The 17155-nt window shown below is 42.6% G+C and overlaps 1 protein-coding gene across 1 annotated transcript in view; it reads left to right on the top strand.

Moving 5' to 3' along the window:
* kank4 (KN motif and ankyrin repeat domains 4) overlaps positions 1-17155 on the top strand; it is a 93145-nt gene that overhangs the window by 59146 nt on the left and 16844 nt on the right. The window contains exon 2 of the mRNA XM_085376382.1: positions 16586-16659. Within this exon, the coding sequence (XP_085232508.1) occupies positions 16641-16659 (19 nt within the window). The 5' untranslated portion in view covers positions 16586-16640. The remainder of the gene's footprint in view (positions 1-16585; positions 16660-17155) is intronic.

Below are 17155 nucleotides of genomic sequence, written 5' to 3'. Positions count from 1 at the left end.
CTCTAAGCCTGAAGGGAAAAAGAAGGAACACACACATGTAAAGGAAGCACTCAAAACGTGCGGCTATCCTAAATGGGCGTTCTTAAAGTCAGCAAAGAGGCTCAGCAAAGAGGCACAGAAAAGAAGACCAGACACCAGCGAGGGAGGATAAGAAAGACAGACGCAACAACATTGTCATCCCCTATGTAGCCGGTGTATCAGAGAAACTCAGGAGAGTTTTCTCCAAGCATGACATCCCGGTGTATTTCAGACCCAGCAACACGCTCAGACAGAAACTGGTTCACCCGAAAGACAAAACGTCAAAACACAGACTTAACAATGTGGTGTATGCTGTACAGTGCAGCGAGGAATGCTCAGACCTCTACATTGGAGAGACCAAACAGCCACTTCACAAGCGCATGGCACAACATAGAAGAGCCACCTCCACAGGACAAGACTCAGCAGTCCATCTGCATCTTAAGGATAAAGGACACTCTTTCGAGGATGCCAATGTTCACATTTTGGACAGAGAGGACAGATGGTTTGAAAGAGGAGTGAAAGAAGCCATCTATGTCCACTGTGAGCGACCATCTTTGAACAGAGGCGGGGGTTTACGACACCAACTCTCTGCCATCTATAATCCAGTTTTGAGATCCCAGACGCCTTAACGCCCACTCACATCCTGGGCCATCTGACCTCAGGAATTCGCATGATAAGGTGGGGCCAGGTTTCACAATGAACACACCCGAAACTCTGGCTGATTGGGACCCACACCCAGTTTCACACCTTGGCTCAGGCGATTAGATGATCATCAGGGGGTCCTTTTGTCCCTCTGTGGGGGGTTTCTCCCACTAGGTTTATATCTGGGACTCTCCACCATTTGACCTTAGAACTGAAGAAGCTTCTCAGATGAGAGGTGAAACGTCTTCAAGCAACTTAAAGAAGTCCAGACGCTTTTCTTTGCAAGCTCCTTTGACTACGATGACCTGGATGACTGAGAACCTTCACAGACATAAGATGGGGTCTGATTATTTAAGACCTTATACATGAAGAGAAGGGCATGAACCACGTGAAAGTCATTACTGAGGGTGCTGCACATAGCCACATCTTGATTTCCTGCTGCTCTTAAATTGTGCATGAATGCAATATTAAGTTATTTGAACCTCTCTTGAGGCAACAGCTCACTCCACAAACTTTGCCTGCACTTACAGTTTTTACCGAATGCCTAAACACTAACTGTGAATCCTGTAGCACAATTTCTAAAACTAGTCAGACTTATAGCAAAACCACTCACTGAGTGTGCAAAACTAAAAGCACAAAAACTGCTTTGCACTCAGTTTGCAATTTTGTAACACACACTTTGCAAGACTGTAGGCACAATTCACTGCACAACACTCAATTTCCAAATTTCCAACACACTCCTAGCAAAAGTATACACATGTATGGCTATCATTACAGTTTTTTCTGATTGCTTAAGCACATTTTTTGTAACTATTGGCTAATTTTGCAAAACTCTTCACACAAATAAGAAAACCTGTCACCCAATAATCAAAACATTGTAGTTCTCTTGCAAAAGCAAACACAGCTAGATTAACTCTTCACACCTTCATAAAAATTGTGTTTCCGTATCAAACAGTGCACACAAGCCATCATCTACTAAGCACACAATGCGCCAACTGCACACTGATGGTATGAATACAAAACACATCTGGCTTTTGCTTTCTCTGTGCACAAGGTAGGCTATGTCAGTTTGAGCTCATACTGCTGTCATAGATCCATAAGCATAAAGGGATCCAAACTTCAAGTACTGGTGTTTATTCAAACACATCAAAACAAACACAAGTGTTTATTTCCAAGTATAGGATTATTTGCAATCGCCATAATGACTATATGGGTTACTTGGTCTGCAGTGAACATGCTTCCTCTGCCCCAGCATCTGGTCATCTAGCAATTCTGTAAAGTAACAATTTCAGTATTTTTACATCAATGGTATTGGTGTGTTTCTCATTGGCATATGGCAGTGCTACAAATCTTTGTGCGAAGTGACTGTACTAACCGATTCTCATTTCAAGATGTCCTTATGGTACTTGCTACAGTGTAGCGGCTCGAGTTAGGCTGGACCCGTTGGCCAGCTACCCTCAGGGTCATTCCACGGTTGATTACATGGTCCACTATTGTAGCTCTGATGTCATCAGCAATTCTATTTCTTACTCTTCCTACCCTTCCTCTCCCCCCTCCTCATCTTCCTCTTGCTCCTCCTTGTCCTTGTCGTCCTCTTCGTCCTACTTCTTCACCTCCACGTCCTCTTCTTCGGCCTCCTCTACTTCTCACTCTTTCTGCTCCCTCCATTGTACTCCGCACACACAGCTTACCTGGATTATAGTGCTTAGGCTGATTGCAAAGTGAACTAATTATCTAAAAAAGTTTTCACATGTGAAAGTGTGCCAGACAGTTGGCAAATTAGTGTTAATGATAGCCATACATGTGTATACTTTTGCTAGGAGTGTGTTGGAAATTTGGTAATTGAGTGTTGTGCAGTGAATTGTGCCTACAGTTTTGCAAAGTGTGTGTTACAAAATTGCAAACTGAGTGCAAAGCAGTTTTTGAGCTTTTAGTTTTGCAAACTCAGTGAGTGGTTTTGCTATAAGTCTGAATAGTTTTAGAGATTGTGCTACAGGAATCACAGTTAGGGTTTAAGCATTCAGAAAAAACTGTAACACTAATTTGCCAACTGTCTGGCACACTTTCACATGTGAAAACTTTCTTAGATAATTCGTTCACTTTGCAATCAGCCTAAGCACTATAATACAGGTAAGCTGTGTGTGCGGAGTACAATGGTGGGAGCAGAAAGAGTGAGAAGTAGAGGAGGCCGAGGAAGAGGACGTGGAGGTGAAGAAGTAGGATGAAGAGGACGACAAGGACAAGGAGGAGCAAGAGGAAGACGAGGAGGGGGCAGAGGAAGCATGTTCACTGCAGACCACGTAACCCATATAGTCATTATGGCGATTGCAAATAATCCTATACTTGGAAATAAACACTTGTGTTTGTTTTGATGTGTTTGACTAAACACCAGTACTTGAAGTTTGGATCCCTCCATGCTTATGGATCTATGACAGAAGTATGAGCTCAAACTGACATAGCCTACCTTGTGCACAGAGAAAGCAAAAGCCAGATGTGTTTTGTATTCATACCATCAGTGTGCAGTTGGCGCATTGTGTGCTTAGTAGATGATGGCTTGTGTGTACTGTTTGATACGGAAACACCATTTTTACGAAGGTGTGAAGAGTTAATCTAGCTGTGTTTGCTTTTGCAAGAGAACTACAATGTTTTGATGATTGGGTGACAGGTTTTCTTATTTGTGTGAAGAGTTTTGCAAAATTAGCCAATAGTTACAAAAAATGTGCTTAAGCAATCAGAAAAAACTGTAAAAGTTACATTTTTCTTTTGTTTTAACACAAGAGGAACCAAGATGGACAGACAACATCACTGCAACATATAATGAAAAGACAGGGAAGGAGTGATTCCTCGAGAAGTCCTTAGGGTCTGAGGTGGGATCTGATACCGCCTGACAGGAGAGGTTCATGTGATTGGGAAGGGAGAAGTTTAACCCCCTAGGCTGCATCACACCCTCTTTCAGTCCGCTGCTTTAGATGAAAGGATGTAAGCTGATAGGGTGCAGTGTGTTAGACATATATCGAGAGGGATTTAGCCACAGAAACTGTGAATATTGTCTGAGTTCATGTTTGACAAAGGTTCCTTGTGCAAGTCAACACCCTTAATAGGTTTTAAAAAAACAGGCTTTTTTCCTTCCCACTGTCACCAAGTGCTTAATAATAAGAAAATAAGCAATAAGAAAGTAATATATGATGAATAGTTTATATAATTGATGATAAATATGATGGATGATGCTTATTTAATGAGGATACCTAGAAGAGCTTCATTTTAGCTTTGAAGTTTTATCACCAAGCTAACGGCAGAGTTGAGGTGGATCACAGAAAAATGTTTTGACCACTGTGACTCTATTTTAGAAACAGGTACAGGTAGGCTTAACGCACCGCTACAAGCCTGACTGCTCATCACTGCTTTTGTCACCTGCTGAAAATCAAGCTTTGGCTGCTCAGCTGGAAAGTAATATTGATTTCTCCACTCCTGAGAAGGTGCACACTTTAGCCTCCTCACTCCGTACTAGCTGAAGTCAGCTGATTGTTACAGAAGTGCACAGTAAAAGGTCACCTTATTTTACTGAGTTACAAAAACAATGTAATCTGATTACTTTGCACACATTATGCCCAGCACTGCTCATATGACATGCTGGATATTTTTTTCTTTCTTTGCATGCTGTGATGTCGAGCAGCTCTCGAGTAGAAGTTTGCACACGTGTAGAGAGGAATTAGCATTGTTGGACTGAGGAATCAGTGCAGGAGTGAGATAAGAGATAGGACCCATTAGCCTGGGCAGTTAGCCTATTTAAAGGCAGTTAATTATTTACCTCATTTACACTATAGAGTCAACCGGGCTGGGTTTACTCATTAGACTGCTTTCTGTTATTGAGCCAGACTGAGATAACTTGGGGTTTACTTGATAAATTTCACAGATATGATAGTCTGGAGCACCTTGAAAGTAGTGTGATCCAGTCTCATGTGGCAGCACTGTGGAGGGGGTAATTTTGAGTCCTCCAGTAAATATTAGTGTTACACAGCGTGTGATCGTTGCAGGGTTAGACCTTTTAGCCCAGAGGCAGTACACACAGACACTACTGCACATGCACACAGCCCAGAACTAAGCATGTACACGCAACAGTAGGTGCATGAATGAACACACACTTGTACTTAAAAAGAGGTGCATAAATTAAAAACCAGACAAGACTCCTCTGTTGTTCTGTTGTTATCTGTTCAAATCATGAGCTTTATAAGCTTCCATTTCTATGCATGCTTGGAAGTTGCTGTGCTGGTGGTTCATTACCATACACTTGTGTGTCTGTATGTGTTTTTGTTCGTGTGTTTTCTGTTGAGCCCATTTGTCTATTAGGGTGTTATTTTTGTTTTTTTCTGGGCCAGTTGGTTGCACCAAGGAGGCTGGTGAATCTATCAGACTTCTCTTCTCTTCTCTACCTCTGGCACCATATGCCAACACATCCCCTCTTTCCCACCCATCCTCCCCTCCTCTTTTTCAGTTTTTTTCTCGTTTTTTCTCTGCTGATATTAATAGAGACAGGGTCAGTAGCATTCACAGAAACAGGAAGGACAGGAGGTAAGAAGAGCTACATGGCAGGTGAGAGAAAAAATTCCCCCTGTGAATTAACTCTGTTTTTCTTGCCACTCTTCATTTTTTTCCCCTCAGCTTTCATGTCTCATGAACAATTTGCCATCATTCACCGTTGTTTGCTCTGCTTTTTTCTGTTCGCCTTACCTTCCTCCTCCTCCCTGCTCTATTTTTACAGTCTAGAACATAGGTCACATGTGCAGGAGCCTCGGATGTGTGAGAAAGAAAGTGTGGAAAAGGGAAAGGGGTGTATGTACAGGATGTGCACGAGTGTAATGGAGAGAGGGTAGTATTGTTCTGGTCGGACAATGTTCGCACTCCCCCACACAGCTTTCGCAGCGATATATTTGCTGGGGATGTAAGAGGCAGCGCACAATAATGCATTAAAACAAACAGTAAAATAAGAGATGACATACTCAACTTATGTGTGTTTTTTTTCCGTACATGCAAAGGGAAGCAAAGCTGGAAGTTTTGCCTCATGCTATGCTAAGAGCGATAGAGTGTGAATTTATAAGTGTTGATTTCTTTGCACAGACCTCCTGCTTGTTCTGCAGAATGTGCTGCTGTACCAAGCTGAATTGCTTTCCTGCACTTATATTCTGCTGGCTTCAAGCCGTCCTCTCTGGCAGAATTATGTGCTTGCATGCACGTTTCCATGTGCTTCTGTGCACAGATCACTTACTTCATGATTGCTTTACTTTGTTAGAGTTTCCTGTTTTTATGCAAATCTGTATGTGTGTTTACTTGTGTGTGTTTGTGCGTGCGCGTGCTTACGCTGTCACTTCCGTAGTTTATGCATGTTACGCATACATTCTGTATGTGTGCGTGTTTGAGAAAGACTTGCTTTTACCTGTCAAAGAGGACGTAACTTCACGGATGTGTAACTGAGTCTCTGCTGTTTGTCATGTTTCCCTCCTTTTTATCTTTGACCATCTAAGCCTTTCAAATCCAGACTGCATAACCTTAGACATTCCTAATCCCATCTGTCTTTCTGACAGATGTCACAGATTTATTCTGTTTTCTGCATGTTTCTCTAGTTTCTACCCTTTTTTGTCAGCATCGTTTCACCGACTGTTGACACATCAATAGTCAGATGACCCAAATGCTAATTAGCTTCACCACTGTTATTACACCCATGAGGGGAAGTAACCATAATGCTAACATATCTCAAACTAGAATGAATAATAGATGGTACAGCACCTCCTTTATCGCTAATGAAAGCATGCAGCTGTTCCTCATTTTTGGAATGCCACTACAGAACATGAGGAAAAGACAAGCTCCTTTCACTATGTCTATGGAGGCATACAGAGCTCATGCAATAAGAGACAGAAGAGATGCAGAGATAGAAGAGATAAAAGGCAGTTGCAGCGAAGGCGTGGCGTAAGCGTTATCTGTCCTTTGACAGACACCGCAGAATCAGGACAGGGGTGGTTGCACGAGGTCGTGTCCACGCTATTACTGATAAAACACTGCACTTACTCTGTCAGCCCCTCACCCATTCTGTATTTGAAAACAGCTAATTATGTTGTAGACTGGTGTCATAAGACTGAGTAAAAATGGAAAATTTGTTTGAGGGCCTTAATAACATTTATTACCAACTATTAAAGGGCAGATGTAATTACTTAAGCAGGACATATTGCCTCAGTGGACAGATGGGCTACAGTATCTGGAAAACATTCATTACATTTAGAAAGGGTTACATATGAGTGGAGCTGTGTCCATGGCAGTTCTACTGAATGTCCTTTGTCCTTTCTTTAAATGTGCAGGCTTTTGTTATTTTCTCTGTTGAAACTCATTTTAAAATACGTGATGTAATAGGCACATGTGAAATGTAAAAATTAGGCCGGAGGTCAAATCTGGCATGGAAACGTTGATATTTACAATCCCGATATACTAATCTCATGTCCTAAATGCTTCTAACAAAGGCAGTAGATTTTAAGCATAGTTTTAAAGATAACAGATATTTCAGAAAGGTTTGACTTTATTTGACCTTGAAGAAGAATCTCCATATATTATTCCTTATATGCCCATTTGTAGTCAGTACAAACACTGGAAGTAAGAAACATAGTTTTAAACAGGTCTGTATAGCAATATTATCACTTTGACCTTCAGATCTATTTACTGACTTTGAAGGAGAGGTCAGAGGTCAAATGTTACACAATATTCTAAATCTTTATATGGTACTTTCTATATGTTGACACCACATACACACCACACTTATCAGAATCATAGTTTCTAAGTCATAAGGCTTTTTGTCCATTTTTGATCAATAAATCATTAAACTGAGCTTGAAGACCTTGGTGGATGAAAGGCAAATTCTAATGGATTTTTATTTAACATGACCCCACGCTACCCCTCTACAAAGTTTTTTTTATCAGAATTCATACAAAACACCACATATGAGCGGGCGGAGAGCGGTATGGGGTCTTCACACCTCTGTTCACCCCTGGGCTGGGAGAGTGAGTTGGCTGTCTGGTCGGGGTCTGGGATGCAGGGAGGCCCAGAATCCCAGGAAATATGTCCTGAGTCTGGGGGCGGTGCCTGGCACCCATGGTTCAGTCGGGCCCCTTCCGGAGGTTGGAGGGCCCTCAGTCCGCTCTAGCGTAGCAGGTTGCTGGCGGAGCCTATGGGCACGTCGCCGCAGCCCTCTGTGGCTTCTGCAACGTGGCTGCTGGGTGACCCCACCGTTTTGGGCTCTCCTCAGCTCTTTTCTAGGAGGGTGGTGCTGCTGCCCCTCCAGTGGTCCTCCATGGGCTCTCATGATCTGGGGGGCATCTATATCTGGGGCCTGGATCTGATGGATCCACTTGGGAAAATAAATCTGCTCAGCATTTTTCTTGGCCTTCAGACAATAATTCTGACTGCTCCAGTGCTGAATGGGACAGGCAAAAAAGAATTCATACAAAACTTTTTGAGCTATTGTGTTTACAGACACAATGACATGCAGGTATGCACACTCGCAAAAACATAACACCCTTGGTGGAGGTAAAGACAACATTTATTGTGTTGCATTGTAGAGTAGATGCATTTATTGCTGAATGGTGAACTAAATCTTAAAGCTTTGTCTTGTTGACGTGCAGTGTGTATTTATTTCATTGTTATAAATTGTTTAAACCACTGCACAGTTACCCACTGAAATCTCAGTGTGAAAATGACAACCACGGCTTTTGCTAAGTGAATATCCACGCAGTGCCACTTCCCCACAGTTTCTATTTTTTTCTGAAATAACTTTATTAGAGTGTAAGTTAAGCAATTTGTGTGGTTTTCAGGAAACCTCATGATCAGATATATTAAGACTAAGACTCCTTGGAATTTATTTTTACTTTACTTGCATGTTAGAAAACAGCAAGGCAGAAATATTTGGCAAGTCAGAAAGCTCGGAGTTCTCCTGAATGGTCTTTGTGAATCATCAGTACAATACTTGGGGTCTGCAGTATTCCTTTTTAAACAAAGTTCTTTGTGTGGCGTCCTAAAACTGGCAAGTGCATAAAAAAAAACATTGCTTTGTGCCTTTTGGTCTTTTTATATAAGGACCAATTTTTATTGTTGGCCTTGAGCTTAGAAAGATGTTTTTTCCCCCTTCATTCTGTGAATAACTGATAAGAGAGACGTTGTAAGGACTTTGCTGATAACCAGCCAACAACTGGAGGTAACTAGTGAACTCACTATTGTACAGACATCTGATTATTACAGCTACATTAAACTTCATGCTCTTTTCAAAGACGGATTCTTATTAAACCGTCCAATAAAGGCCATATCCTGAATTTGCAGTTCTTCCACAGAAAAAAACGTCACTTTTAACTGACCTATAATAGCTTGCTCACTGCAACCCTGTGGGAAAATTTTGCCACTGTTTAATGAAGCCCATAGACAGAAGTTCCCTCTCTCATTTTCTCTCTGGAGTTGAAAGCCAGATGTTGTTTAGCACGAGGGGAACAATCTGGCCCCTGATGAATGCAGACGCTGTTAGACTAAACTTGACTGGATCATACAGGATTAGGACTGAAGATGAACTAGAATAGACCTAAAGGTCTGGGGTGAAGTAAATTAATGATAAATTGGACCAGAAGATGTAATACAGCAGGACCTTTTTCTTGTAATGCACTATACATAGACAGAGATAATCTTAGACTGGGGTGGGATGGCCCAGACTCTACTCAAATAGCTCTTGTAGAGCAGAGAGAGATTGATCTGTTTCTGCAGAACACAGACAGACTAAGCTCTGCAATATCAGATAAATGTCCCCCCAATTCACTCCTTGTATTCTGGATGCTAACAGCATTCTTTGTGCTGCGTGAGCCTAAACTTTCCAGTTCCCAGTTGACTTGTCGGTAAATTTTACCAGTTTTCACACTTTGTTGCACAGTAGCAACAAAGTCATTATGCAAAAACTGTTATCTGCACCTGCAATTCACGAGATTGAACTAATTGCACCGTCAGCTGCGTCCTTCACTCACATTTGTATCAAAGGGGATGCATCTGTAATGTGACACAGATGAGCACATCAGATTGACACCCCCCCCCCCCAAAAAAATGTCTTGATGCATGCTCAATCATCCATATGTAAATCCCCAAAAGTTGATTCTGGTCTTTGATCAATGATCAGTGGTTGTTGATTAATGGTCATGATAATTTGCATATTAATGATCAAGGAACTGACCTCTCAGCCCATTGTTCATTCAGTGGTGCTTGCTTCAGTTAATGTGCAAATGTACTGTTTATAAGATTGGGGAAACCTGCAGTCAGCTGAGACTGAAGAAGTCACTTGGATGAGTGACAAAATGTTTCTCCCATTGAAAACGCTACGTCCAAATGAACAGAATCAACCTTTTGGGACCAACTGAAAAAGTCACAAACCTGATGACAGCTCTCATAGCAGCGAGGTGAACACTGGCTGACTGCAGAGGCTAAAACATCCAGCAGAGAGGAGTCTCAGTGAGACAACGATGCCAGTTATCAAGCTAAAGTGAAGTGAGCTGTGATTATACCAGAGTAATTAAAGTGGCATCCAAATATGGCTGCAAATTCAGCTCTGGCTGTCCCCACCATGGGTTTCTACCTCTGACTTTATATTTGTTGAAACTGCACTCTGGCAGTCTTGTGCTGTCATAAGCTTTTACCAGCTGTAGTTTGCATATTCACATCTTTATGCGTATCCCTGTGTTTCTCTGCACATGTGCTCCTCCTCAAATGTGTTTTTATCTCGGGCTGAGAGTTGGCACATTAAGCTGGACGCTCCTGCTTGGATTCTCAGGGCAGTACAAGGGTAAACAGAGATAGCTGTTTCCATGCATGTCGGTCCTGTGATAAGACCTTGGGACCTGTGTTACTGTTGCTCAGCCTGCCTGTTATTCTTTAATCTGCTGCTGCGTGCAGTTTCTTTAATGTCACTTTCACACAGCTGATGAACACTTGTGTTTGAAGCGCCAGCTGCAGTCAGTGCACAATGCTTCAGAGTATATGAGAGATTGTAGTGAATTCATGGGTAATTTCTTTTTTATGAGATAAAGTTTGAAACAGAAAATGAGAGAAGGGATGCTGGGACAGCCGGGAGAGCGGGAAAAATGAGAGCGAAACCGCTCTGCTTGCACGAGATACGAGTACATCTGCCACTCCCGTCTCTGCCTCTTTTTCACTTTCCCGCCCACTTTTCTCCCTCTCCCATCCGCCCACCTCTAGCCTCCCTCTCGCTCTCTCCAATCTCATTTCCTGCTGTTCTGTCTTCTATCCAGTCCTGCTGTGTGTCAGTGTATCCGACTAATTCAATCTCCAGTACACAGGCACTCCAGTGTAATGACCCATGACATTCAATTAATGCTTCTTGGTAGGTTAAGTCACCAGTAATTGTATGTGTGTTTGCCTGATGTGCATGTGTGAATCCCTGAGTCGGTGCTGTGTGTATAATCTGGCAAGGGTGACAGCCAGGGTACACGCATTTGATGCCTTCGCATAAAGTAAAAAAACACATTTTAAAAAAACTCAATGAATAAATAAATGTTGGTGTTGATCTCGTGGTCTGTGCAAAAGAAAAAAAAAGAACAGTTATCTTAGTGTGGTTGTGGTTTCTATACTGATGACATATGAAAACCCACAGCTGTCACTACGGGCTTATTTACTGTACTGTCATTACTCTTCGCATTATCACCATCGCTGCCTCTCGACCAGCTGTCACACTTATAGGATTGGTGTCAAGAGACTGTGGCACGTCCTTTAAGGGGGTTACGTGCGTCTGAGAGACACGGAGTAACAAACACAGTCACTCAACCTGACACACACGTGAACCTACATGGTGAAGGCAGAGCTAGCAAACACACACACACACACACACACACACACACACACACACACACACACACACACACACACACACACACACACACACACACACACAAATAAACACTGACAAAGAGAGTGGCTAAATTGGTGCTGATACACACAAACAGTTTTGAACACTCACACCCGTGGCCTCCTTTTAGCTTCGCGTAGCCTCTAGCAGATACTTTCAATTTGGATTAGCATAGCCTTTTGGAGCTTTCAGCTCATACTCATTATGACTGTAATCCAGTGTGTATTGTGCATCATCAGTGTCACCGTGGGCTTTCAGTATTTAATTACTAGTCTAACCTGGGTAATCTTCTAGTTATGCTGAAATAACAGTGCATGCAATTTAGAAACATATGCATTTAACACTATAGACTGATTGTTATGTCTTATCATTTATGCTAATCATCCACAGTACACTGCTTAATGTAACACGATCCTTCTGTTGCTCTGAGACCTTCATTAAACACACACACACATTAGGAATGACTTTAATTAAAAGAGGAAACTTTAAACAAAAGTCCTGTAACTTCCACATTAGGGAAGGTCAGGAAGAATGTCTCATTTGGGAAAACCATAGCAGTTCTTCCCCCCCCCCACCCCCCCCACCCCACATTTACCCTGCTCATCCCATCTTGTCAAACCTATCTGTCATTTCGAAGCTTTTGTTTTTCTTCTCTCTCTTGTCCCTGCTCCATTTTCCCCCATTCTACCTCTGTCTTCGGTAATGATCTAATTAAGGCGGGTCTTGTTGCCTGCCCACTGTGTGTAATTGCCACTGGGGTGTGCCTGTACTTCGCTCTGCAATTACCAGCATCATTCTTTTGCTCCCGAATCAGCTAATTAAGCCTTATGGACAGCGAGGTGATTGTAGCCGCATTGAGTGTCACGAGGAGTCAGGAATGCCCGTTCTCTTGTCTCACTCCTGGGACACACAGAAATAGTGGATTTGCAGTGGTTGCCATGGTAGCCATCGCCCTGTCAGATCGTGTGCAGCGACTGTCAGTCAGATGTTTCTCTTTGTGTGTCTGTGTTTATCTGTTCATCTGTAACTGAGACAACAACTTTGCTCTAGGTCACCTCTTCTTTTCATTATTAAGGCTCAGTCTGCACAGGAGGCCAAACAGAGCTTGTCACAGCTCCTGTTTAGGTCCCTGGGTGGACTGGCTGTCATTTTGATTGATTATATTGCCATCTCATGGTAATGCTTGCCTTGCAGTATGTCCTCACTCGGCACTGCCTGACACATTTTTCCCACAAACTAGACCACGAACTTACTTCAAAATAATCTCAGCACTTTGTGGTACAAACATTTGATTTAATTTGGTGCATGGTTGCTTGAAAATGTGATCAAAAATGACAAGTGGTTAGTCAGTAGTGAGATTCTTCATCCGGGTGACTTTTTTTTTTTAATGTTCTCATCCACACGTCAAAGAAGTCATCACAAATGGGGAAACTACCTCTTAGAAGACAGCGTTTCTATGTTCCCACTAGACTTTTATCTTCTTTGAATCTAAATACAGCATCAAAACAAGAAAAATGGCTTTCACTGTTGCACCGTTGCATCCATCGAATCAGCTGTCTGCAGTGACTTGAAACTGAGTGCTAGAGGTATTATAGAATACAGAGCATCAGTGAGGAGTGTAAAACACTCATCTGTAGTATTCATATACTACATATATGGTTGTGGAACTCCTAAAAATAATGAAAATGCTAATTTAAGCCTCTTAGCTACCTTAGGTGTCGACGTTTGAACTCCAGTGCTTATTAAAGCACAGCCTCGGGCACTTATGTGCTATATGTCTCATACATAGCAGGTATCCTCTACAGTGCCATAAATTTGCATGGAAATTGCGTGAATAATGTGTGCCTATTTTCTAAATAGCCTTAGAGCTGATATTTGGCTGCTCATGCAGCTGCTCGTGTTCATTTAATATGGATTTGAACTGTGCAACTCACTCAAAGTTGGGCAAATTGCCGTTATTTTTACTGTGAGTATTGGATATTTTATTAGAAGCTTTCAGTCCTTAAAAGTTTTGACTCCACATTCTGAATTCTTTTCCCTCTCACATAGGTCTACTGTGCAATAAACTAATTGTAAAAAAAAAATGTCATAGCAGCTCTGGTTTATTGGCTTCTCCATGTGGAACAAATTATGCAAACATTTGTGAGCTTGTCCTCGGTTGTGCTGACCTAAGTGGAGCCTAAAGGCTGACGGAAGGCGAGTTTAAGCTAATGGGTACAGCGGCACTGCAATTAACTGCAATGTGCTACTAATTTTTGCTTTTTCTTGGCAGACCTAAATGTTTTTCGTCTTCAGTGGGGTACCCAAGACTGTACAATATAGACTTTAGAGGGACTTTAGACAGACTTTAGAGGGAAAACCAGCACACCGCAGACCACGGCCTCTCTGTGTGAGGATCTAAACGTATTCTACGCTAGATTCGACACAGCGAACACTATGAGACCGGACAGTGTGCACACCGCGGATGACGTCAGTGCGCACACTGTGTCTGAGGAGGATGTGCGGAGGTGCTTCAGGAAGGTGAACGCACGCAAAGCTACTGGTCCGGACGGGATTCCCGGCCGCGTCCTCAGGTCATGCGCGGCTCAGCTGGCTGGAGTGTTCACGCACATCTTCAACCTTTCCCTCTCTCTGTCGGTAGTCCCAGCCTGCTTCAAAATGGCCACCATCGTCCCTGTACCCAAATCCTCCACCATCTCCTCATTGAACGACTGGCGACCTGTAGCCCTGACCCCCATCGTAAGCAAATGCTTCGAGAAGCTGGTCAGGGACTTCATCTGCTCTGCACTACCCGACTCACTGGACCCTCTACAGTTTGCATACCGCCACAACAGGTCCACTGATGATGCCATAGCCCTGACACTACACACTGCCCTGTCACACCTGGAGAAGAGAGACACGTATGTGAGGATGCTGTTTGTAGATTACAGCTCAGCATTCAATACCATCGTTCCCTCGAAGCTGGACAGGAAACTGCAGGATCTAGGACTGAGCAGCTCCCTCTGCAGCTGGATCCTTAGCTTCCTGTCTGACAGACGCCAAGTGGTCAGACTGGGCAGCATCACCTCATCCCCCGTCACACTGAACACTGGTGCTCCACAGGGGTGTGTACTGAGCCCTCTCCTGTACTCACTCTACACCTACGACTGCACGGCCACTAACAACTCCAACATCATTGTGAAGTTTGCGGACGACACTACAGTGGTGGGTCTTATCACCAATGGTGATGAGACAGCTTACAGGGAGGAGGTCAGCGCCCTGACCCACTGGTGTCAAGACAACCATCTCACCCTCAACGTCGCAAAGACAAAGGAGTTGATAGTGGACTTCCGGAGGTGCAGAGAAGTACACACCCCCATCACCATCAACGGCGCTGCTGTGGAGAGAGTGAGCAGCTTCCGGTTCCTTGGAGTACATCTGGCTGAGGATCTTACATGGTCAGTACACACAAACAAAACAGTGAAGAAGGCGCAGCAGCGCCTCTTCTTTCTCAGGAGACTGAAAAGATTCGGCATGAGCCCCCGCATCCTCAGGACCTTCTATCACTGTGCCATTGAGAGCATCCTCACTGGATGCATCACCACCTGGTATGGCAACAGCACCGCCTACAACTGCAAAGCTCTCCAGCGAGTAGTGCGGTGCTCTGAACGGATAATTGGAGGTGAGCTTCCCTCCCTCCAAGACATCTACAGGAAACGGTGCCTGAGGAAAGCGGGGAGGATCATCAAGGACTCCAGTCACCCCAGCCATAAACTGTTCAGACTGCTTCCATCAGGAAGGAGGTTCTGCAGCATCCGGTCCCGTACCAGCAGACTGAGAGACAGCTTTTTCCATCAGGCCATCAGACTGCTGAACACTTCATAGACACCTCAGCTTCACTACTGGAACTTTAACATTATGCACTCCATACTGTACAGTAACGCCACTGTTTTGCACATGTCTCAACTCTGTATATTTTATTTTATATATTTTATTTATTGTTTACTCTATTTAATTTGTAAAATATGTGTACACACACACACACACACACACACACACACACGTAGAAAAATATTTAGTATACACATCCAGAAATGCATATACTATTATATATTGTACATATATTTATTAGTTTCAGATGTAGCCATTCTTGTATTTTGCTTGTTTACATTATTGTATTTTGCACAACTCTGTTGCTTGTGAAGCTCGCACACAAGAATTTCACTCACATGTGCTGTACCAATGTACCTGCACATGTGATGTGACAATAAAAGTGATTTGATTTGATTTGATTTGTATGTGACTGCATATTTATTTTTAAACATACAATGTGCATCCATTTATCATTTTCCTAATAAAAATAAACTAATGAGGCACAGTAGTTCAATTCAGTTTTATTTAGATAGCACCAAATCAGTTGCTTCAAGGTGTTTTCTATTTTAAGGTGAAGATCCTGCAATAATAGAGAGAAACCCCAAAAATCAGGGGATCCCCATGAGCAAGCACCTGGCGACTGTGGAAAGGAAAAAACCCCTTTTGACAATATGAAATCTTCAGCATAACCAGGCTCAGGGAGGCGCAGCCATCCAACCTTAGAGTGAGGGGAGGAAGACAAGATAACAGATACACTGTGGAGAGCCAGAGTTGAAATATAACAGTCGTGTGTATTAAGTCTGCCTGTTTTATATATAAAAAATATCATATCTCTAAGAAATTGTTTTGTCTTATTTTGGTGGCTTCACTAAATCAGTGAAAACATATTACAAGAATCTTGGAAAGCAATAACTTCACTGTGAAAATTTTTCTGGTCCTTTATCTGCAGGGCTCACATGCTTTTGTCTTGGTTTGTTTTGTTTGATTTAACAGAACTGCCATTTTCTTGATATTGAAAAAAGTCCAAAGGCATGATGTAAATGCCATAAATTTACTCTTGCAGAATTTGGTTCTATTTGCATAATATTAGTGGGCGATATTTCAGTTTCTCATGTTTCTCTCTCATTTCTGCTTTTTTTCTCCCAGGCTGTTAGCTCCTACTCTAGCAAACACAAGTAGATGACTGAGAACTCGGCCTCCCATGATGGACAAGAAAAGTGGTGAGTGTCGCCAAGCCTGTAGTTAAACAAGCAATCCTCTGTGCTTCTAACATGTGCAGCAACCTTTTTTAACAACTGTGAGAAGCTTAATAAGTCAGACTCTATTTTTTGCTTTTATTCCAATATATAATCTAGTTCATGACATAAAAGGTGACATTTTTATCTCGCTGTTCCTTTCATGTGGCCAAAAACAGCTATGGGCTTATTTCCTTCAGGTGATAACCACCCCGTCTCATACTGCATTCATAAGTTGACACAGCATGAGCAGCATTTTACATGCTGATTAGTTTGTTTTGGCGCAATCACTGCATGATAATTACTTCCCAGTAAGTGATCGGGTTTTACATAATGAAGCACTGTGTGTTCGGCACAGTACAGCCTGCTTGCACGAGGGGGTGAAAAGAATTAATAATGCCGATGATGTGTGATTTGGTTCATGTTCTTATTGTAAACTAATTGCACATGTTTAGTTCTTTCATATCGGATACTACAGTAT

The sequence above is a fragment of the Diplotaxodon limnothrissa genome, linkage group LG17 (assembly GCF_057381915.1).
Source record: "Diplotaxodon limnothrissa isolate DT_005_m linkage group LG17, D_limnothrissa_male_GT1.1, whole genome shotgun sequence".
In the NCBI taxonomy this organism is placed as follows: domain Eukaryota; kingdom Metazoa; phylum Chordata; class Actinopteri; order Cichliformes; family Cichlidae; genus Diplotaxodon; species Diplotaxodon limnothrissa.
Note: the sequence above shows the minus strand (reverse complement) of the source record. Positions and strands in the feature narration are given on the sequence as shown.